This window comes from Pieris napi, chromosome 21, assembly GCF_905475465.1.
Source record: "Pieris napi chromosome 21, ilPieNapi1.2, whole genome shotgun sequence".
NCBI classification, from domain to species: domain Eukaryota; kingdom Metazoa; phylum Arthropoda; class Insecta; order Lepidoptera; family Pieridae; genus Pieris; species Pieris napi.
Window position 1 is genome coordinate 7505322 of NC_062254.1, and position 24392 is coordinate 7529713.

General features: G+C 33.9%; 1 protein-coding gene across 11 annotated transcripts in view; it reads right to left on the reverse strand.

The window, feature by feature from the left end:
- The window catches only part of LOC125060289 (spectrin beta chain), a 73010-nt gene that overhangs the window by 25475 nt on the left and 23143 nt on the right, over nt 1-24392 (reverse strand). For 10 of the 11 annotated variants that reach the window (XM_047665119.1, XM_047665118.1, XM_047665112.1 and 7 more), the window contains exons 2-19: nt 16692-16863; nt 13503-13654; nt 12813-12986; nt 11871-12159; nt 10886-11057; nt 10432-10560; nt 9603-9815; nt 8445-8642; nt 7574-7703; nt 7051-7200; nt 6413-6552; nt 5641-5765; nt 4720-4850; nt 3976-4121; nt 3193-3316; nt 2427-2677; nt 1530-1689; nt 134-272 (exon numbers count right to left, since the gene is read on the reverse strand). In XM_047665119.1, the coding sequence (XP_047521075.1) occupies nt 134-272; nt 1530-1689; nt 2427-2677; nt 3193-3316; nt 3976-4121; nt 4720-4850; nt 5641-5765; nt 6413-6552; nt 7051-7200; nt 7574-7703; nt 8445-8642; nt 9603-9815; nt 10432-10560; nt 10886-11057; nt 11871-12159; nt 12813-12986; nt 13503-13654; nt 16692-16827 (2959 nt within the window). In that variant the 5' untranslated portion in view covers nt 16828-16863. Of the gene's footprint in view, nt 1-133; nt 273-1529; nt 1690-2426; nt 2678-3192; nt 3317-3975; nt 4122-4719; nt 4851-5640; nt 5766-6412; nt 6553-7050; nt 7201-7573; nt 7704-8444; nt 8643-9602; nt 9816-10431; nt 10561-10885; nt 11058-11870; nt 12160-12812; nt 12987-13502; nt 13655-14660; nt 14776-16691; nt 16864-24392 lie in introns of those variants that run through there. The other variant, XM_047665113.1, reaches the window with a different exon arrangement.

Below are 24392 nucleotides of genomic sequence, written 5' to 3' on the forward strand. Positions count from 1 at the left end.
TTTTACTCTTTTTGACTCTTTTACTTTTGACGTCGAGTTAGTAGATCGATGAAATAAACTGAGCAGATAAAAAAAATTATTATTATTAATTTATAAAATTTGGCAGTTACTACAACTACTTATGTAATCATACCGTTAAGATCCATCTCCAGATTGTCGGTCTGTTGCAGGATGCGTTTCTTGTCTTCAATCCATGAGACGGTCTCACGGCACTCAATGTAGAAGGTTTGTACACCTTGAGCCGATTTCAGCTCGTCCTTCTTAGCCTCAGCCTAAGATAAATAATAAAAAAAATTCATTTAGAATTACAAAAGTATTAACGATATTTTTTTTATATCTATAATCTATGTATATTTAAATGTTATGGTTTGTGTACGCTTCAAAAACTCAAAAATTTCTGCACCAATCGAGTTGAAATTTTAGCATGATATATAATCCGCATCAAGGATTGTTTTTATCTATTTTTTTTCCACAAGTATTGGAAAATTAAACTTAGATGAAATGTATTCTTTCTTTTGTTTGTCATTTCTCAACCATTCAATCTGACTGGGTACAGCTAGTATGTTATAAATAATCAAACGTAAAAAAAAGTATAGGAATGATCAAAAGTCTTATTTCTGTCTCTCTTTGTACAATGAGCGAAAACAAAATCAGTTCATTTTCTTAATAAGTTTTTTATATGGAATCGTGTAATACTTTAATAGGTCATGGGAGGTAAATGAGGGGCCGATCAAGTATTACGTAAGCACTATAGGGGGGAGGGTGGTCTCTGATTTTCTTATTTGGTGATTATGTCAACAGTAACTATCTATCGGCCGTCATTTTACGGTTGTTAATAACGGCCATCTTTACTTTTTAACAATAATGCAAAAAAACATCAATTTTCGCTCGTCAAAGTCACATTTCCACTCATTGTATTACTTAATTAAATATGGGCACCGGCTACACGCGAAAAACGTTGAACTAATGTTTATCACCGCTATGACGGCCGTCATGCAAATGACAGCACCACTATTTGACGTTACGGTGACACAACGTTCTCTAGAAAACCTACTCCGATATTATTTATAGACAACGTATGGGTGACGTCACCCAACGTTATATTACGGCCGTTGGATAACGGCACCGCTTTTCTAGGAAACCTAAGCTTTAGAGTGATCATATTAACCTTTTGGAAACTTTTATTTACCTTTTGGAAATTGGAAACTTCTAACTTTTTTTTTCGTTTTTTGATTGGACAATTCACACCAATTGACCTAGTCCCATGCTAAGCTGGTGAAGCTTGTGTTATGGGTACAAGCCACAAGGCAACGGATATACATACATATAATAGATAGAAACACCCAAGACCTAAGCACAACACCAAATGCTCATCACATCGATGTTTGTCTCAGCCGGGGATCGAACCCGGGACCCATGGATTCGCAGTCAGGGGTACTAAACACTAGACCAATGAGCCGTCAACTTATACTTTACTTTAATGTACAGTACTAACTTTACTGAAATGAAAACTAAACGAATATATTTACCTTCTCCCTAAGCCCACTCCAGGCCTGGTTGAGCTGAGCCTGTCTTTCCGTAATACGCGGTGCCTCAGGGTGCTCCACGTGAATGAGCTGACGAGCCAACTGGTTCACGACGGCCACTCTCGACGCGTTAGCATTCATCTCCTTGTCGAAGCCATCGTATCTGCCACAAAGTTATCATTAAAATCGGCTACTTTAATAATGTTTTTGGCTCGTTTTTTATTAGGACAACATTCTTAACACAAAATCTTAGGAATTTTATTAAAATACAGTATAACTATACTAAAGCTTTGAAGAGACTGAATTTTCTGTTGTTTAAATTGTTTTACAATAATAGTAGCGAGACGTCTAATATTGACATATTATGTAATTTGACGTTGAATCAGTTGTTCATGTTTTATCACTAAAATTTAAAGCAAAAACTTTTCGTTAGTGTTGTCATGTATCCGTTCATGCAAAAAATATTACTTCCTGAAGACAAACGCATAGATTTTGTATACATTTTAATAGTAAAATGTATAAATATAGATTTATAACGATATAGATTTTCATAAGACAAATTATCATTATTGTATTACATTAACTATTCCTTATATGTATTAGTGCTTAGCTTTTATTACAATTGGGAAGTTTTTTTTTACATACGTGCAAACGGGGCAGGTGGTTCACCTGATGCCACCCGTCCCATGAACACTTACATTTCCAGTTCGCAAGTGCGTTGCCGGCCTTTTAAGATATATTACGCTATTTTCTTGAAGGACCCTAGTTAAATTGGTTCGTAAAAAACTGCCTTAACTATTGCTAATTTGTGGAACGACGGACGTCGAGGTGATACGGATGATATTGAAGATACATTAATTTTAAAAAATCTACTTCCCTAATACTCTTTATTGAACTCACCTGTGTTTCATAATCTCCACATCGTCAATATCCTTCGGTGGATGCATAGTATCCAGCATTCGATCCTTCTCCGCAATCCATTGGTCTGCCGCGTCAGCTTCAGCCAACAGCTTGTGCAACGACAGGGCGTCAAGTAGACGCTGCTTGCGTAGACGAGCGAGTTCCGATAGCTCGTTGAGACGCGCGTCCATCGCTCCCAAACGATCGCGTACTTCGGCGCTGCTCGCGTCTTCCGGACTCAGTTCGCTTGCCTGTCATTTATTTATACATAAGTAAGACAATTTCACAAAGAGAATAGTAAATTTTAAAAGAGATATAGAAATGGATATATTATAGGAATTCTAAGCCTTTTTACACTAAAATTTTGCAGTATTTCAGTATTATGTTTGAATTATTACTAGTCAATAAGTAAATTAAACATAATTAATCCAGCTAACAGAATGTCAAGAGGTTGTGTCCTAAATACAGTTGGTATTATTTTGTACTCTTAAAGTCCTTTTAATGGCAAAGGTCAATTTCTTTTGTGGCTTCAATATAGTTTAAATTAAACGAATTGTAGTTAAATCTTATTCGGGTTAACAGATGAAAAAAGCAACTTGATTTGTATAAACTCTTATTTTATTTAAACACAATAAAAAATATGGTACTTAGCTTGATATTTGTTAATTTAAGAGGCTTTTAAAAGCAAATTTGAGGTAAAAAAAAAAATCCGACAAATTTTCGTGTACGAACATTTTAAAATATGATATTTTAAAAAAATACTCACTTGTTGCTTAAGTTGTTGAATAACGTTGGCATAGTGTTTCAACTCGTCTGTTACGTCTTTGTGTTTCTTCAATAGACTTTGCACTTGGGCCTCGTCTACACCGGTGTCTTCGGATGAAACCAACCTAAAAACAAAAGGAAACAATGTATAAACAATAAGTAATTCATATATTCTAAGTATTACTTACTAATAATTGAAGATTTTTATTATAACGTTAATAAACAGAGAAATCGCCGAAACTGAAGCCTATTTTGAGGGTAAGTCGATAGTCGACGATATAAAGGGTACTGAAAAATTGTATAACCGCCATAATCGTATCGCTTTCGAAGGCAACTATATTATGATTTGAGAACTGGCAGTAAATGTAAAATTAGAAGCATTAATATGTATTTCTTTACTGACAAGTCATAAGTGTACATTATGTTACCTATGTGATTAACTTAACTAACTTTACTCTTACTTTTAAACAATTAAATCAAAACTTATTAAAACAATTTTTTTTTCCTATGAACCTATCAGTCCAACTGTTAGTTAAAAACTTCAGGACAAAAAATACTGTAAGAAACACAATCTATAAAGTTTTAATAAGGATTTTAATGAATCTTAACATTGATTGATTTTATAAAAGGTAACATAACTACAGAATACACAGAAAAATTGATATATTAAAAGCAAAAATCTCTTTAAAATAATATTAAATATAAATAGTTTAAAAATAAATCAGCATAAATAACAGATCGAAAGAAGAAGTCTTGACTTGACTGCTGGAATACATATTCTTACCGCAAAGTATCAAGCATCCATTGGTCGATATCGTCAGCATCAGCGAACAGCTGGTGATAACGTACAGCCGCATCCAATCTGTTGTTACGGAGGGACACAACATCCAGAAGGTGGTTCCATTGCGACAGGATGTCTCGGAGACGCTCCTGTAAAATAATACATTAGATTGAAAGGTCAGTACTCTACAACTTCTAATGGCAATCACGGCATCGATTTACAGATTTTCTACCCACGATCCCAAATTTGCGATATCGTTTAGTGAAAACCATCCGTTGCTTTTTATATTTTTTTTAAATAATAAAACATATGAATATCTTGACGTCTATCGTTCCACAATTGAGCCCTTATGCGAAACCAGCTGCCAGTCGAGGTATTTCGGACCAAAACGACTTGAGGCCCTCAAGAAAAGAACGTATCAAATCTTAAAATTCCAGCGACGCATTCGCGAGCCATCTGGCATTCAGTATCCATGGTCGGCGGGCAAAAACAGCATGTAAATGGCAATGGGCGAGACACATGGTAAGAGAAAGGGAAGAATAGACAAAGAAGTTCATATATACCCTAGGGATGGAAAGAGTAGCAAGGGAAGGCAGGTCAGGAGTTGGAAGGAGATAGGAGAGGAGATATGAACGCCAGCCGGAGTAGAATAGAATAGAAGGACGAAGGACAGATCAACATGGCGACAGCTGATTAATAAATAGAATAAAGTTGAAAGAATCCCTTTATGTTATCTATGTATTGTACCTGTATCCTATCAGCCCCAAAGTGCCCTTGCGAGATGAGCTCGTCTCCAACAGCGGCGACATCCATCAATTGTGGCTCGTGAGCTGCCACATCTGCTTCCAGCGCCTTATGCTTGGATATCAGCAGGTAAACTATAAAAAAATATGTCTTAATTCTTAAACAATTTAACACAATAAAGACGATCTGACAAAAATGTTATGTCATTACTTCACGAAATGTAATATTATAATGAATTAAATTGAATCGGTTATAAAATTCCCAAAATAATTAATACCGGTTTTAAAAAAAACTCTTTCAAAATATTAAAAATTCGACAGAAAGATGTTATGTACACTTTTTATTAATAAAAAACTAATTCAATATTCTAACTCGCCACTTTCTGTATAGTTTATACGTTTTTTGAATATAAAAAGAAAGAAAGACAAACTTTATTTTTACACATTAACAGGATATTTAGGTCCCATATTAGAATTCTTTTTGACATTCACACCTTTTGTCTTCAATCACCGTGACCACGCACGCTCTAAAGCACGCGAAACGTCGGTTAAATTTAAAATAATTGTAAATTTATAATAATACATAACTTCAATCCGGTAAAAAAGTGTTTTCTTTAAATGTGTATAAGTTATGTCAATAAAAGACAATACTTAAATGTACTTGACAATAATTGGTACGTAACACAATTTATAATTAAACTAATTTTGGATAATAAATTGGCAATAGGTATTTATAAAAAAATACAAAAAAAAAACACGTCGAAGTAATAACCTCCTCTGATTCATTTAGGTCGTTTAATAAAGCATGACCATACAAAATCCAATTAACGTCAACTCTAACTGCAAGTGCTTTGTGCTAGAACATACATTATAACTATAATGTAAATAAAATACCTTTTATAGATTTTTATTAAAACACACTTACCCGTAGTAAGATCATGGCCAATGTCATCAACGGAGACGATCCGCTCCTTCTCCTTAATCCAGTTCTCTTCATCGGCCATGTCCCAGTAGAACTGCCACAGTTTACGGCTGTCTTCAAGTCGCTTCCTACAAATCAAAATTACAATCAATTTATTGAAATGGCTTGATTATATTTTTTCTGTGCTCCTGTTTTTGAAGTTATACTTCTTTAGGCGCGTTATGAAAAATTGATGAGAGTGAAATTTTACGATGCGCGCGCACCGTTACACAAAATTAACAGAATGAAGTTGCCCACGGAAGATGCTACGGCATTGGACATCATTTAAAAACAACATTCGAATAATAATAGAATTTATGTTACACTTAATGTAAGAGAGAGAGAGAATAATAATAAATATTTATTTATTTAATTTTTCTAATGTAAACTGAACTTTATTGACAATAATGATTCATTTTCCGGTCTTTGATTATTTAGTTGTAATTAATTATTTGCATGCAATCAAAAACTATTTTTAATAATGCCAAAGGAGTATAACTTTTTGCGCGCGTACATAAGTACACGCACCCTTTTTTGGGTTATATATATATATTTTTTTTTTATTTAATTATTTTATTGACTAATTGCGTTAAAGTAAAATTACACTTCAAATTAATAAACTCCTTTCTTTTTTTTAAACGTCGGTAAATTATTTATTAATTATAGTAATTTTATATATTCTCCCTAATAATTATTATGTATTATGCTTTAGAACAAGACTTTTCAAATGACTAACCTTCTCTCAACAGCCAGGTGAACCAGTTCAGCATATGCATTCTCCAGTTGCTGGATCCTCTCTACGGTGATGGCAGGGTCACATGGACGGTATCCACCTTCCTCCTGCTCCAGGAATCTCTGAGATTGACCAACTACGACCTGAAAGAGACATTTTAAGTTTAATATCTACGATATTTTTACGACCAATCACAGCACAGCAAATATCTTCGAGTCGCCATCTTGAATTGCGACAGTGCGTACATGGAACGCAGGAGAGTACTGATTGATATTAAAAGTTGGGTTGGTATATTGTGATTAAAAGATCGATGCTTTGAACCCGCTCCTCATTATAATTTAAGATAAAGTATTATTTGTTGATACGAATCAATCTAAATTATTAAGTTTTTTTTTCTTCAATTTTTTCATATTATAAGGAAATTAGCTTGCATACTTTTGTAGTACGACACTTTTCGACTACCACTTTATAAATGAATCTAGATAATAAGGTTATACAGAGAATTAATTAGTTGCCATCTTGTCCAACACATTTTCAAATCTTTGAGAAATTAAAAAGAGACTCCATCAAAAGCCGGCTACGCACCCTCTAAATTTACGGCCCGTTTGCCCTCTAATCAATAAAAAAAAAACTTTTCATACCTTCACACGCTCTCCCAATACATTGATGTCAGCTTCAACTAAAGCGTGCTTTTGTAGCAAGTCCTCTACTCCCATCAAATGTTTGCCGTAGTCATCGGTCAGGAGACGCATCTTAATTTCTTCCATGGAGTCCAGGATGTACAGCATTTCCTGTTTAAATTAGGTATTAGTAAATATACCAGGTGTACAAAAACTCCTTTCGAAATAAACACATTAATTTGATATGTTTTGACATTTAAGCATGTAGATCGCTTTACGCGTTGTCAACGCTTTTTTTTAATTAATGAAACTTGTTACTCAGTAACTATAAAAAACTAAAATGTTGTCGAACTTGGTGTCGGTTTTTTGTGACGGTGTGGTGTGGTGTGCGCGCGCATCGTTTTTAAAAATGTTTTTTTTTTCATAAAGACAATTTTTTTAATTTTTATCGGTCAATATCAGTAATCTAAAATTAATCTTAGTTCTGGAATACCCATAAACCTATCAAATTAATTTATAAAGAGCTAAATAAATCTCCGAATACCTGGAAGTTCTGTTGCAGATGCAGGCTAAGTTCAAGACGAGCTCGGCGTGCACGAAGCAACTCGAGCAAATACGCCCACAGACGTAGTACGTTGTCACGACGAGCGCACACACGCTCTATGTCATGATACCTGCAATTAATAAATAATATATTTCAAATAGTAGATATTTTTTTTTGAATTCATTACAATATATCAAATCTCACTGTAAAGTTTTACGCGACGCAATTTTTAAAACATAGTGTAACGGGCCGCGTCGGTTTTCTGTACCCCCTCCCACCTAAGTATTACGTGCACTTTTTTTACCTAAACGTCACAATTATGTGGCGTAAAGTATCGGAAAGTCGCTAAATAGCTTTGTTTTTGTTTTAATCGCGTTAATATCGAACGCATATAAAATCATGTTATATAAATTTTTATAAATTATAACTTGATCAGTACAGTATCATACCTTATCTAGCTATAATTAATTTAAATATACAAAGTTAATATTTTCTGTAAACTTGTGATTGTTATGCTAAATTTGAAATACCCACATGACTAAATTATCCCTTATTTCGTGTTTTTTTTTTAAAGACAATTTACACCAATTTACCTAGTCCCATGCTGCTGCTGGTGAAGCTTGTGTTATGGGTACTAGGTAACGGATATACCTACATATTATAGATAGATAGATAGATAGACATATAAATTAATATTTAAACACCTAAGACTTAAGCACAACACCAAATGTCCATCACATCGATGTTCGTCTCAGCCAGGGATCGAACCCGGGACCCATGGATTCGCAGTCAGGGGTAGTAACCACTAGACCAATGAGTCGTCAATAATTATTAGTTCACCTATTATTTTTTTTCTATACATATCACCCACCTCTCAGCCTGTAGTTCCCCACAAACAGCGACCACAGCCTGGACTCTTTCCTCATACGCGAAGATATCAGTTTCGATGGCTTCATGCTTCTTAGCCGCCGCTTCCACTGCTGTTAAATCGAAGCCAAAGTTATCTTGACTGACCAATCGCTGGTTCTCAGATAACCACGTTTCACGCATCTGAGCCTTGCGGTTGAATCTGAAATACAAGTTTTATATTAAAACACGTCTGTAAACTGAGCTAGGATTGTTGTCTATACAACGTTGAATATTTATATAGTTTTATTACAAAAAGTTGTAAACAAAGATACGTACTCGAACGTGCACGCGCCGTGTGAGAAACGTACGCAATGTTTGATTAGGAAATCAAATATTTTAGTTGCCAAATAAAATAAAAAGTTTATTCACGACAAAAGGGTGACCAAATTCATCTTTCGCTAGTCCCGACACTAGGGAGTCCCTGTGTTGTGGGTAACTAGATAAAATGTTGGTAAACTTTAATATATAAAAAATAAGAAGGCCGCACATTTGACTAATATTTGGCATGCAAATTTGATTACACTAACATTCTATAAAGAGTGAGGTTAAACTGAGCTATTTTCGATACATTTTGGACGTATGTCAGACTTAGAGCTAGTTTTGAAGTGAAAACTTCTTTAGCGGCGTTGTACACTTTTTATGGAATGGGTAAACTCGCGTCAGGACACGTGACCTGATCGAAAATTCGTAAGACGGATGGAGAGTAGACAGCTGGCGCGGCGTATTTAATGTAATATAAATTGTCATGTTTGTGTACGATAGCGCAATTAATATTGTATTTTACCACATATACTGATAATTAAAGCAATTCGTGCAAAATTATTCCCTAACCATTCCAAAATATCAAAAATGCACAACGTTTATATTCAAGTTTTCACTTCTGCCGGCACTCCTGGAGTGAAACCCGTAGTTTTTTTTAAATCTAAATGACTAATTTAAATTGTCAACAAAATATGAAATTTTCGTTTATCAATTAAATTTTTTTTTATTGAAAATATAATTTTAACAGTCAAGAGGCTCTCATACATAGTTGACAAGTAACATACCTAACAAACGGAAAATCAAATATCCATAATTTAAAGTAACGGAATCGCTTTTATATAGAACCATCTATACATACCTAGCAGCCAACTGCTCCAACTTCTCCTGTCTTATCAACTCTTCTCTCAAAGCCAATTCTCTTTCGTGCTCCGACTTCTCAAGGCGTTCCCAAGCACGGTTGATGTCGTGTATCATGCGACCCTCGCGTGGCGTATACGGCTTCTGATTGGCCGCTCGCATACGAGACTGGAGAGTGAATAGGAGTACTTCCAAGTTTCCTTTCTCTACAAACCTGTGGGGAAAAATGAGATCAGTTTTCAAGGGGAAGGTGATAAAAATTTTAAAGTGTATAATCTTTATATATATAATTCTTCTGTGAGTGTGTATGTCACTGAACTTCTCTCAAACGACTGGACCGATTTTGATGAAATTTTTTGTGTGTGTTCAAGGGGATCTGGAAATGGTTTAGATTCACAAATCAGACCGCCAGATGGCGCTGCAGTCGGTACTTTCATACTTTGCTTTACTAATCGCTTGAAATATCATGCAGGACAACGTCTGTCGGGTCCACTGGTATAACCATAAGTTATAAAGTGTATGTATAACGTATACGTAGTGTAACCATAAGTTTTGACAACAATTATAAATAAATTAACTATTTTTATTATTATGACATTGTGATAATTAAAATGACATTATGGTAATTAATATGACATTTGCATATTTATATGGCGGATTGAGCGGTTTATAATTGTAATTTATTATTAAAAACGATTTTCAATTGGCTTTAAATTTTAGCTTTACTAAAATTTTATCATCACAGTTTATTAATTAAATTTTGCAAATTGTTGCTAAAAGATCTCTATATAATATACATACATACATACATAGTATATAAAGTGACTCACTTGGGCGGTTTCTCCACAGTACGATAGTTAGCAAACTGAATCAGTTGTTGTCTCACTCCCTCCAATGAGTTAGCGAATGTTCTGTCACCGAGGGCTTCGATGGTACGCTCGATCCATTGCAGGAGATCACTATGTGTTAAAATTGAAATTATATAAAGGATATATAATGTAATTTTCATAATCAAATAAATTATGATTAAAAAAATATTATAACCAATAAAAATATTTAACGTTTAGCAAGCGAGTATGACCATCTCGGTTTGCATTTAAATATTTCTTGATTTCCTTATATTCTCAATTTTTTAGTGTAACGATAATAGAAAATCACTCATAAAAAGGTAGAAATAAAATGTAATATAATCAAACTTTTCTCAAAATTTTAATAAAAATAAGAAAATGACAATTGTATAATAGATACAAATTCTTAACATATAAATACTTTTAACAGTCTCACCTAGTAAGAGTCTCGTACTCCTGCATCATCTTCTCATTCTCCATAGCGATGCCTACAACTTTGCCAATACGCTTCCCTTGAACCGTTTCTTGCTTCATCTTGCTGAAGTAATGGTAGTACGTCACCACGTATGTTATTATGGATTTCTCGTCAGGGTGTTCCACCGCGATATCTGTGAAATATGTGTGTTTGAAGTAACGTAATGGGGTATGGGGCAAACATAATTTTGGATCTGATCAATGTTATAATGGGTCTTCGGTATCATAATAAACTGGGCAACTGGTCGCTAAAAAAACGTGTTGTTTTTCAGTATTAAAAAAACATTGAAGATACTAAAACTGCTTTTCATTATCACTATTTTATGATAAGCTAACAAGAGTCTGTAATATTATAGCTTTTATAAGTCGTGTTCAATAAACCAATTATTCAACTGTGCAATTCCACGTGTTATGTACTGTTTCGTCTCTTTCCTTCCAATTGTGTTTACGTTGCGATAAAGAGAGACAGATGATTAATTTAAACTAGTAAAAACTGAGTTAGAATGATTTATCTACTATATAAAAATAAGTCGGGTTTTCCTTCCTGACGCTATAACTCCAGAACGCACGAACCGATTTCCACGGTTTTGCATTCGTTGGAAAGGTCTCGGGCTCCGTGAGGTTTATAGCAAAGAAAAAGCGGGATCACCAAACGAAATGTTACATAAAACGAAGCCATCTGGTGGCGAAACGGAGTTCGCCGAGTTTGCTAGTTTTTTATAAATGAGACGGTTAATCAGCTATTTAAAGGTATTTTTTTTACTTTTCTATAGTATAGGGATCATTCAAGTATTATGTAATGCAAATTTGTACAACCCTCCCACCCATGTTTTCTGTACCCCTTCTAGTAAAATGGTACGTGACCTTTTTTACAACCAACCACCTCTATCTCCATATTCGTTACGTAATAATGAAACGGTCCCATATCAGCTATTATCAAATCCTACCTTCAGCATCCAGCAGCTTGGTAAGCCCGAGCTTCTCTTCAGCAACATTAAAGGCATTGTTCAAGTTGTGCATCGGATTACTTCTGTGTAGTTTTTCAAACTGAATCAAATCCGGTCTATGCTTGTGAATGATCGCATTGAAGGCCAAACCATCGCGCCAAGATGTTGTGAAGTTACGAACATTGACGTTGTTATATCCAGCCGTCTTCATCTGACACCAGAGTAGCAGAGCGTCCTTCGCCGATTTCGTTTCTTTGTTATCCGTCTCTTCAATTGTAATGTCTTGAATCTGTAAGTGAAATTATGCAAGAATTCATAATACTTAATTAAGGCATTATGACATTGTACGTCAAATCTAATTACGTTACCGGCATACGCGAATCAATTAATAAATAAATGAAGTAAATGCTCTTCCTGCTAAAAGCAGTTTTCTTAGACAACCCTAACATAAACATAAAAAAACAAAACAGAACTGAAAACTACTAAACTAATTAATATAAAAATAGAGGTAAAAATAACAAAGGTTTATTGTTAAAATGTTGTCAGTTTTTACATTACGTTATTTACTTAAATTCAAGTAAATAACTGGAAAATTGTAATAAATGTTTCATTTATCGTCCTGTGGTAATATTATTTTAGATAGTATTAAATTTGTATGTAAACATGTTGATGAAAAACATGTACACCCCAGCCGGCTTTCAAAATGCAATTTATTTTATACCAATTAATTTTTTATTACATTTTTATAATTTAAGCCGTCAATTTTCAAGAGATTTTAACCAATTACGAGATGAAAACTTAAAAATAATTAAGTCTAATTGTACCCATAAAAATCTGAAAGCCTAAAAGGTCTTCTAAAATAGAGAAGTATAAATTTTGATTAAAATCAATGAGTCGCAGCGCCATTTGTTATCATTTACTACAACCTAATATAAAAATTACCTGGAACCGCAAAATAATGGTCCATATAAGTCCGAGGTTAAGTCGAGGGTTCCCATCGACTATGTCATGAGACCCCATGTTCTCCAGATGCACTCGTTGTTCCCGAAGGAACTGCAGAGCTTTGTCAACATTCTCCAGGCAGTGGATACGCATTTTGCCTTTCGTTGGTCGAGGCTGAAGAAAAAAATCTAGTTATCAAAAAATAATGACATCACGAGAGTAGATGAACGTAAATAAAGCCTTTTTTATTTCCATTTCAAATGTTAATACAGTCAAAACCGTTTACGACGATATCGTTTAGAACAACATACCGGTTATAATGACCAAAATCAAAGGTCCCGGCTGAATTCTATTAGACAGCCTTATATAAATTTTTTTTAGAAAAATGATAATTATATACTTAATGTCTTTTTATTATAATTTTCATGTGAAAAAAATAGTGATGATGTGACAGTGAGATGAGTATATTAATCACACATTCAATAAAAAGTACATATTAGGTACTTAATAACAACGTCATCGGCTGTTACGACTATCGGTTTTTACGACTAAATATGAGTAGTCCCTTCGATGTCGTTATAACAGATTTAGACTGTAATAAGATTTATGCAATGTCATAAACAATAATTGAACTTCTTTATACTTAAATTTCAGTCAACTTTCAAGACGAGTAAACAAGCTAAAACTTACCAATCTCTCTCCAGAGAGAACTTCGAGTAGTTTGATGAGGTTCTTTCCGTCTCGCATGTCCACATAGAGGTCGCCGATACGGCATCCCACACGCACCAAGTGTGAGTTCACCCATTTCTGGAACGTCTTCTTTTGGACGCTCTCTCGTTCGTCTGGAAATATATAATACCTGTGTTATGCCTTTATAATACCTTTTCTCATTTAACACCGTAATGTCAATTGCGGAAAATCCCTTACAAAATTAGCTCCCACAATAATTACAACGATTCTAATGCATTTTCTCTTAATAAGAAATGAGGTATAACGTATAATTTGGTTGTGTAGTTTAACTCAAGGAAACTTAGAACTTTTCCGAGGCAAACCAGACATCTAACCCGATGTTCAGAGGTACCATTGAGTATCACAATTTCACCACAAGTGCAATAGAAAATAAGAAAGAACGTAAACACATCAACCGCCAATGTGGTACACCGGGACGAGGGCATCTCAGCTTCGTCCCCGAAGGCTCACATCCAGCCGCGTCCAGCGACATATCACCAACTGGGCCCACATCAGTAAATAATATTGCACGTAATATAAGACTATCAAATGTCCGCACACAAGCGGAACTAGACCGGAATGAACTTATGCAGAACAACTAAGCAATTTTTCATGATTACACACAATTCTTTCGTGCGACAGCCTTTAATACAAATGTCCATCAAATGTTCTTTGATAACTTAAATTTAATAGGCCCCGAACATTCAGCGCATATTTCTCGTCTATTGCACAAATATTTTTTACAACTGGATTATCTACTGGAGCCTTAACACTACCGTTTACGTCTTCCGTCGTAGCTGACCATGGGCGGCGGTTAATTAGTTTTCCCGCTTAGACAATACGTTATTGCTAGCAAGCAATCTCTGCCCCATAAAAATACTATAGCAACGTGTCAAAGTCAAAATCGTTTATTCATATAGGTTAAACACAATGTACTCTTATGAACGTCAAAAGAGAAATACATATTAAATGCTTCTAATTTTACATTTACTGCCAGTTCTCAAATCAAGGGCGTAGAACGGAAGAGAAGAACTGGCAAATAACACCAATCAAAGAGCGCCAAACAAAATCCAAACCGCGCCCTATTCGCACTTATCCTCAACTGCAATCCAAACGCACCTCTAAGTTCCAAAACCACTTTATCATAGTAAAGCTCCAAGCCCGGCACTTCAATATCTATTCCTCTCTTTATGAGATCGTAACACTCCGTCGATGTCATATCACCAACACAGACTGAACTACGAGACTAAAGAGAGGCAGCAATTAGAGCGACAAAATAGAACCACAGGACAAGGATATTCGATACGCACGCTCCAGATGTCGTCAACCGGTTTAATATTGATAAACTTGGGGTTATTTAATTGACAATACCCAATCCCATCACATTTCTAGCAAAGCATAACTTTACCAGGAACCGGAGACAAATCAAATTCATATTTCTAGAGAAACACGTGACAGTCGTGAGGGAGTCTGGGCGCGTAATGTTCCTCACGATAATAACCGGAGTTTTTATCAGATACATCACATCTGATAACCGCATTGTTAGAGTGTATGCCATACCGAGAGACCAAATACAATATTTAGAAAGACCAAATGTTTAGAATACATACTATTTATGGGGAAAACGGAAATCGCCTCGCAATAAATGATAAGACCAGAGGTAAACTTATTTGAATTAAATAAGCTTTGTTGTATGTTAAATGTATTCAATGAATATTATGAAATCATAAATAAATTGCTGTAATACAACTCCTTTATCAGTTTTACAATAGCTACTAGCCATATCACAACTTTATCACTATATTGTAATCGTTACACACCGTTAAGAAATGCATATTGTTATAAATGACCATATATTACATACTTAATTGATTTTTCTCTGAAATTTAAACTTACGGAGAAATGTTTCCTCATTTGTTTATTTAATAAAGTACACCACATCACACAATATATATTCTATAGTAAGTTATAATCTATTCTAAAATACAATTATGGTTAACTTAAGTTTTTACTAGTAATGGTTCTATTAACAATGCGGCAATTATTAAAATCATCAAAGAAATATTTCGTCAAGTTGAACGCATTAAATTTCATATTTGTATTTCTCAAAGGGCCTTTCAACACCCTAAACACTTTTATATTAAGTAATAAAAAATTTATGGCTTGATTATGACTAATTAAAACCGCCGTTTCCTCGTCACATAAGTCGTCCATCTGTCGTTAAGTTGACGCAATAATTGAATGGTATCCAAAGTTAATGTGTTCCTCGATCTCTTATTGAAACATGGGCCAGCATTAGTTACGGTACGTAACTTGGCAATTTTGTGGGGTCAAATTAAAAAAAAACTACTGCGCATTATGACTGGCCACATTTTTGTTCTAAGAATTGTTGAGCTTCCGGCTGTTGAAGGATATTTATTTTATATATATATATTTATTTTATTTATGCTCTCAAACATCACACACGTTAAAATGAGGACAATCAAACACTTATGAAAATATATTAGCAACAGGATATTTTTGAAAATGACTGGGAACTTAGGGAAGTCAGCGCTAGCTGATCCGTCCATATGTCATTAAATAATAAATTTACATTAGATATGAAAGATCTATTATACATTTCATTTATTATACTGAAATAAGAGAAAAATCAATATACAATATACATACTATGGTTTAGAAATTTCCACACCCGTTTGTTTTTTACATGATTCGGATCCGGCTCGAAGGATCAAAATACGGTTACTGGGTCATTGGAGTGGTTTAAATAAAAGAGGTTTACTCTATAATTAATTGTTGAACGCGAGTGGTTAATTATATTTAGTCTATAATTAACCACTCGCGTACAACAATAGAATATATGCAAAATAATTAATTAATATTTCTCTTTGAAACGAATACCAACTTTAATTTAGTAGTAGTAGTAGTTAATGTAAATGTTGAAGAGAGTGCCTGCGTCTGGCTATGCTCTCGAGTCGTAATAACTCCCACGATTACGTAGGTAATCGCCACACTTATAAAACTATGAAAACTTGAGTGAGCAAAATGTACAACCTTGGCTCGTACAATTGTAAAATAAAGTTCTTATTCTTAAACCTACGTAACATGTCACGAGAGATTCGAATTCATATGGACTTAATAATAATTTACCTGCAAGCGCCTTGATGCGCGATCGTTCGAAAAGCCTTGAGGATGAATTGCCGCCATCGTACTCGATCTCATCGATGATCTCCTGCCCATGGCCGATGGACGGGTCCCAGCGGGACACCGATATATCGGTCGTCATCGCGACCTGACTCTCTTCACCGCGCCACACTCACTTCTGAAAAGAAGATTAGCCAATTAGGTATAGTGTAAAAAATACCAAGCCACGAAATGGTAAAGGGCCCTAGTCCTTCCAATAGGCCATATACGACAACGCAATAATATATAACACGATACACGAGTGATACACGTAATAAATAAGATTTCTATCGAGTTAGACCTATTTACTTGTACACTGGCAAAGTTCATAGCTAAAGTAGTTATAAGATCTAGGTATATATTATTTTAATTGTAGAATTATCTTAATAGTGTTAAGATAAAATAATTTTGTGGGATATAAATAACACAAGCAAGCCCAGCAATGTAAATTATACATAACAAGAACCAATTTATTTAACTTAATTTTATTTTACTAAATAAATTAGTAAATCAATTACGACAGAAACTATTTAAATCATTCATCTTCCAAAGCTATAAAACTTTAGATTTTTCACAGATTAGAAGACTGTATTAAACTCTATAAATACTGTATGTAGAAAATACGGGAAAATGATGTAACCTGTTTTGAAACCTTACCATTTACCGGTGACACCAAATAACCGATAAACATTGATAACTAAATTATTATCAGTAATCACAATACAATACAGCACATTCTAGCAAACACTATAAACGCAATATTTACTTTAACACAACATAAACGAGCCCTAATAACAAACTTATTACCTAAGAGGTACACAGCGTTATATATTTAAAAACTACACTGCATGTTTTCTGCACAGTATTACTCCAAAAGTGCATATTTTATTTCTGTTAGTATGACGTCATTCAGATAAGATTAGATAATGATTCCAATTTGTATTTACACAGACCATTAGTCAGTGTGCTTGTGGCATTTTGTTCCAATGATTTAATTGCTTGTTATATTTTACAGGTAATTTTATCCAAAAACCCGTAGCGCTAAAGCCTCGTGATCATTTGTTTTTCTAATAGTAGGTGTAGCCTCATGTGACTGACACGCCGTCGATTTTTAAATCGACGGCATATCGGTTTACTCACGATGCTTTCCTTAAGCGTTCGAGTGAATGTTAAATGCGCACATAGACAGAAAATTCCATTGGATTCGAACGTACGACCACAGGGTCGAAGCGCACGCGCAAGCGAATACTGCTCTTAATTATCCTCATCGGAATTATTATATTTGTATCAAATGTGACCTGCGCTCATCACGACGTAAAAGTTAAAATCAACAACATTGTAAAATACAGCTTAAAAACAATAAAGATCACAGTTGCCAATAAGGGGCCATCCATAAAGTACGTCACACGAATTTTAGGACTTTTGAACCCCTCCCCCCGTCCTTGTCACAGGTTGTCACATTTTTATAAATATGATAATATAAATTTAGAAATTTATGAAAACACAAATTCCAAATCAACCCTTAAACTACTTACTGTGGTAAAATTCCTCTTGACACTTTCTATCAAATCGTGTCAACAACGAGATGAAGGGAGACAAATCATATTCCATTTATAATAGTGTTACACTGGAATTTATAAAGAGATCTTGAGGGATCAAAGGCCGTAACACATCCACTAAAACGGGTGTCTGTTTGTCCCCCTTTGCGTTTTTTATAAATAATAATCTTTAATCTAAATTGTGGACATCGTGACTATAGAAACTGAATATCCCTTAGACGTGTGTTTCTTTACATACTCAAGCCAACTCACGGCGAAAGGGGCGTTGAAAGAAGATGACCCTTGAAGTATTGGACTCGTCAGCAACTGTTTTGTTACCATTATCATGAATCGAGAGACTGTAAAACTATGTATTTTATTAAATATGAAATCAAATTTGTTTTTGACGTTTTAATTCTTGATCAACATTTGCGTATAATATATATTAGAAATTATACGGAGGAATATTAGCAATTAAGCTAAAAGAAAATTATTAATCATGATATTACACTAGACAAAAGTTGTATATGTAGTATAAATCTGATAGGTTCTTAGCAATAATAGTAATAACTACAGCGCTATAACCCTAAATGATTCTTGGTCTCAGATCATCCCAACGAATTCTGACACAGAATAGATTTTTTTTATTTAAGACATGGCGGTTTGTACGATGTTTGCCTAGGTATGAGAATCACAGGCTTGTGCCTCTAGTGTTACACTTTACATTTCTTGTATGCTCTTGAATAGTTCGGTTTCTATAGGCTAAATATATTTTTCCTTTTCATAGGTGTTTGAATGTTATATGAATAAATCATGTTTCGAATCTATGACTCATGTTTGGTCGGCTCGCGTAAACTGTTTCACTAAATAGGTATTTATGACTGTCTCGGGTCTGACCTTCTTCAACAATAGTCCTATTTGATCGAAGGTTATCGTATTGACATAACTTTATCATTTATAAATAGAATGGATTAAGTTGGACGGGATGGTATTGATTTTAGCCTCACTTTTTCGATTCTATTCTTTGATAATACAGGCGTAGACTAATAAAAAACATTGCTCACTTCAGGATAAATTCAACCTGCGCCGAGTCAAATTTCAAAGATTTGAAATCCGTCACCTCACCTTCGACCTTATTTATTTTATTTTCCAATTGCGCTTCAATCTTTTAGGTCTGGGCCTCAGATTTCTGATTCTATTCCATGATCATTTCTAATAGGCAAGTAGGTGATCAACCTTCTGTTGAAATATACCATCGACATTTTGCATCTCTCTTAGAGGCGGGTATGCTTTTGTCTCACGTATATTTTAATGGAACTTAATTATATTATTATGTTGTATATTCTGAACTGTAAAAAGGATTATGAGTTAAGAGAAACATATGAAACATATCTAATGTGTAGTCAACGGAGAAAAGACCTACATACATACACAACAACAATTAAAATTTCATGTCAGTTCCTATACTATAAGAAATAGTAAGGCTTTTTGTAAATATTTTAATCAGTTTAAAATTGGTTTTTCTATGTGTATGTATTCTTTTGTAATAAAAGGAAACAGTTATACAATGAAAGCTTATTTTGTTAAAAATTAAATAAAACTTTTTATTTAAAAAACATACAAAGAGGTATAGGGATTTGTCCTTACCATTCACTATGAATACAATAAGAACTGATAATCCTAGATTGAAACTATGGCACGAAGCGAACGAGTACAATGGAGTTCGTTAACCTCAACGAGCAAACATCGGGTCGGCACCATGGCATTTCATAAATACGTAATTATTTTATCGACTTACTACGTTTAATATAAACCTACCAACGTATTATGCAATTAATCCAAAGCTTACGACTAATAGCTTAAGCTCAAAGGAGTTGATTCAGCCTTAATCAAAAACCATTTTTTATCATCATCAAACTTTAGACTCTCGACAAAAACCATAGGATATATCGCTATTAGCTCACTTCTAGATAAATTGCACTTCCATGTTCCTGTCTACCAGACTCGTAATCATGCTTTGTTTGACGTTCCTCTCATCAACACCTATGCAAAAACTCAAGCTTTATTTATATCAGGCAGCCCGAACATACAATGACCACTTTACCGCAAGGCTTTATTTATTCAAGCTATCGCGGAATATACTTAAAAGGAGTATTTATAATATACATAGCGCTAAATCACCTGCATCATGAGCACACCCCACATACACACCCTCACTTTCACAGCACGAATTAGGTAATACGTATTTACTCATGCTGTTTTTCATTTCCTAAATGTTTGAACCTTTTTACATATGTATTCCATCTTTGGCTATATGTATTTTATAATTGTGTTTTTGTTGTATATAATTTATGTTGAGGATTACTTAATAAATAAATTTACTAATAAACAGCATCATCACTGAAATACAAATGTGTCAACTGGAGCTTGAGATGAGAACTGAAACCTATTTGAAATGATACAAAGGTTTGTGATGCAAATTGACTACTTTGTAGTCATCTGTAGACTGAATAATGTAGATCTAGGCTAGGTACAGTTGAAGCCTATTTAAATCGCGGCACAACATTTATTATGTAAGGTAGGGACTTTATGAATATAAAATTAAAGTTTTATTTAAATAAAAAAGAGGTAATACTTTTAGTATTGTACCATATTTAACTAATGTTCTGCTGCTGCGGTGGTCTCTGGCAGATGACCAGCGCTGTGGAACAGTCTGCTCATCAGCATAATGCTGAGCCAGCGCCAATTACAACCACAGCTTAAACCGTACGTTCTTCTTTAAAACAAAAAAAATATCTCTCATTCTTTTTATTTTGTATTTTTTTCTTTGATTATTGTTATTTTGTTAGTAATAAATGTTATTTCTGTGTCTATTTCTAACGTTATTTAGTTGTAGGGGTAATCTATGGATATAATGAACCAATTTCGAAAATTCTTTTACCAATAGAAAGTCAGGTTACGTGTGAGTGTTTAGTTTAAGAAACGAAAAGGTTTCTTACGAACGCTACTTCAACGATATGAGATGATTGAGTAGGTAGAGAAAAGTCGTAGTTGATAATGTCAACAAAAAAGGACAGCGACGACTATTATCTTTATATATATATATATATATATAAATCACCTGGCCGTGTGATTATAATTGAACTCGTTCTAAACCTGGCAGAGATTTTGTAGACATTTTTGTGCTTAAGTGGATTCAAGAATTGTATTTCAGACGTGTGTACACTGTACAGTGTCTGTCGAGCCGCTAGTATTATATAAACACAAGTTCGCGATAAACTCCATGATACATGAGGAAGGATTAGGTATTCAGGGTATACACATACGGGACAAGGGTCGTTAATAATTAATTAAATCAAGAATGAATTGGCACTATTTTATTTATACATAAAATAATAAACCTATTATATATTTAGATAGAATAAACCTGTTAAGTCACATAATTAGAATTCTGTAATTACTCTTCAAGCCCAGGTACCTTTTGTAAGAACAAGTTGTAAGGTTTCACTTAATAACTTCCCCCTAGCACTTTGATCTTTTAAGTCGAGTCCTCGTTTCAGTATTTTCTATAATAATTAAAACGTACTAAAAGATTTCCTTTAAACATACGTATATTACATACACATAGATATATTAAGGTATACGTCTTGCGTCTAATTTGAAGATAATTTAATGTTTAAGACCCTTACTTTGTAAGGTTGTACTATTGTTTAATTTTTAATTTAAATCCTTAAATTGATATCTATATACATTGCTGTGTCCTTACGAATATTAAGCCTATTTTTATCAATTATTAAAAGCTACTAAACTAATTATAAGAAATATTCATTAAATTGATAAGTTAATAAAGTTATTTTTATAATATTTATTAATAAACATTAATCACAAAAAATGTTGATAAGTGCAAAGGGCTGGTAACCAATTCGAGTATTATTAAATTTATTTCTTGAACTCAGAGTATGGTTGGAGAGAAAAATTGGAAAAACTGCACGTTAAAACCTAAAAACCAGTTTTTATTTGGGAAAAGCGAGTAGGCTCTATGATAGGTAGCATAACAAAATGTTCCATGTGTTTGTATGTAGCTACTAAAAAAAGGCTTATTAAAAAAACATATTAAGGCGAAACGAACTTTGCGGAGACAGCTATACGTATATAAATAATGAATATTTGGGCGTTGGGTTATGTTAAAAATCTGTATGTAATAACGTACAATTCTGACGGTCTTTTTTAATGTCCCAAAAGAACCTGAAAATATACCAATAAGCGCTGTAAGTAAAAAGATAGTAGAAGAAATAAGTACATAAAGATTCAAATTTCCTAGACAAAAAGCCTCTACAGAGTCCTAGGCAACAATAGAACTAGTCTTGTCTGATGCAATTCACTTCCCCCACGTTAACGTCACGCTACGTGTAGGGGACTCGACTAACTGTAAATACGTGTAAACAATTCTAACCTTTAATCTAACTGTGATAAAGGTTGACATCGCAACAATTCTACGAGGAGACAGGACATTCCTGTTCGGAAGGCGGACATCCTGAATCCGGCGGTTTTAGTCTAGATTGAACTTAAGATTGACAAACGTAAATGACTTCGATAATTAAAGGCAATTATTTATCAATTACAAATAGTTTTGTTTCCCAACCATTGTTGTGCGGTGCCCCACCTAAGCCTATCTAAAAATTGTATGCCCCTTTGTAACACACATACATACATTCACTTACCTAAATGATAGATTTTAGGAAGAAATTACTAGGACGAAATCCAAATAACTTTAATAATATTCTTAACAATCAAATTGCCCCTTTGTGGGACGTGGGCCCCACGTTGGGAAACACTGTAATAAACCTTTTGCGCTTAAAGGCCGATTTACATTATCTTAGTGTTTAGGAGAGTGCTTTAGTACAACTTGAAAGGCAAGTTCTTTAGCGTAGCGTTTACTAAAGCAAGTAGCGTTTACATGTTTCAACTAAAGTACTATCCTAAAGCACTCTGCTAAACACTAAGGGCCGATTTACATTATCTTAGTGTTTAGGAGAGTGCTTTAGTACAACTTGAAAGGCAAGTTCTTTAGCGTAGCGTTTACTAAAGCAAGTAGCGTTAACATGTTTCAACTAAAGTACTATCCTAAAGCACTCTCCTAAACACTAAGATAATGTAAATCGGCCTTAAGATAATGTAAATCGGCCTTAAATTTAAGTCTTATTTTGAATTACAAATTATACGTATAAATCTGAGTAGTAGTAGTGAGTTAGTTTTTATTATGTAATTCTTTTGTTAAATTAATTGTTATGTTTGTATTTTGTTTTGTGTGATTTTTTATTGGTTATGCACTCTTGTAAATACATGTTCGTACTGTCTCGTAATGGCCTCAGGGGTTGTAGATAAAATTATATCTATATTACCGAACTTTAAAACATTTATTTTATTCTAAACTTGTTATTAATATGTTAACATGTTCAACATGTAATTCGTTGTAATTTTTCGTATTGACTGAGAACGTATTAACATAAAAGTTAAGCTGTTAATTGAAATTTCATTGAGATATAATTATTAAACTTAAAAATAAAAGCTTTTCGATATGTATAGGTATAGATCATAGGCATTACCATAACAAAACTAGGTTAATAGCACGTATTAAATCAAAGTTTTATTCTATGTAATAGTATTCTACTACGTATGCAAAGATAATTCTAAGCGGTTTAACGCCATTTATGTTAGTCATTAAGCCACGATTACGCTATTTTCCATTTCACGTTTACTTTTGATTAAGCTAGAGTAATAAGAGTACAGTTACTTCACCGGAATTGGTTAATGCACTATGAAAATCAGGGTCAAGTAAAAATATTCTTTATTCCATCCATATAAGATTCAATTTACATTACACATCATTTTAACATTCATCGCACGTACAAAATGTAAACTTCGTAATTTTAGACGCTGTTCGAAAAGGCCAAAGGGTTTTTGATCATTCTAAATTTAAAATACACACGAATTCTACCTACGTATAATTTACGTTCGACAAACAGGGTAAAAAGTGCAAAGGGCCACCAGGAAAAGGAAGAGAGGTCTTGCACGGGCTGACGAGGTTAAAGATTTTGTCTAAAAAATGCTCAAGATAGAGAGAGATGCA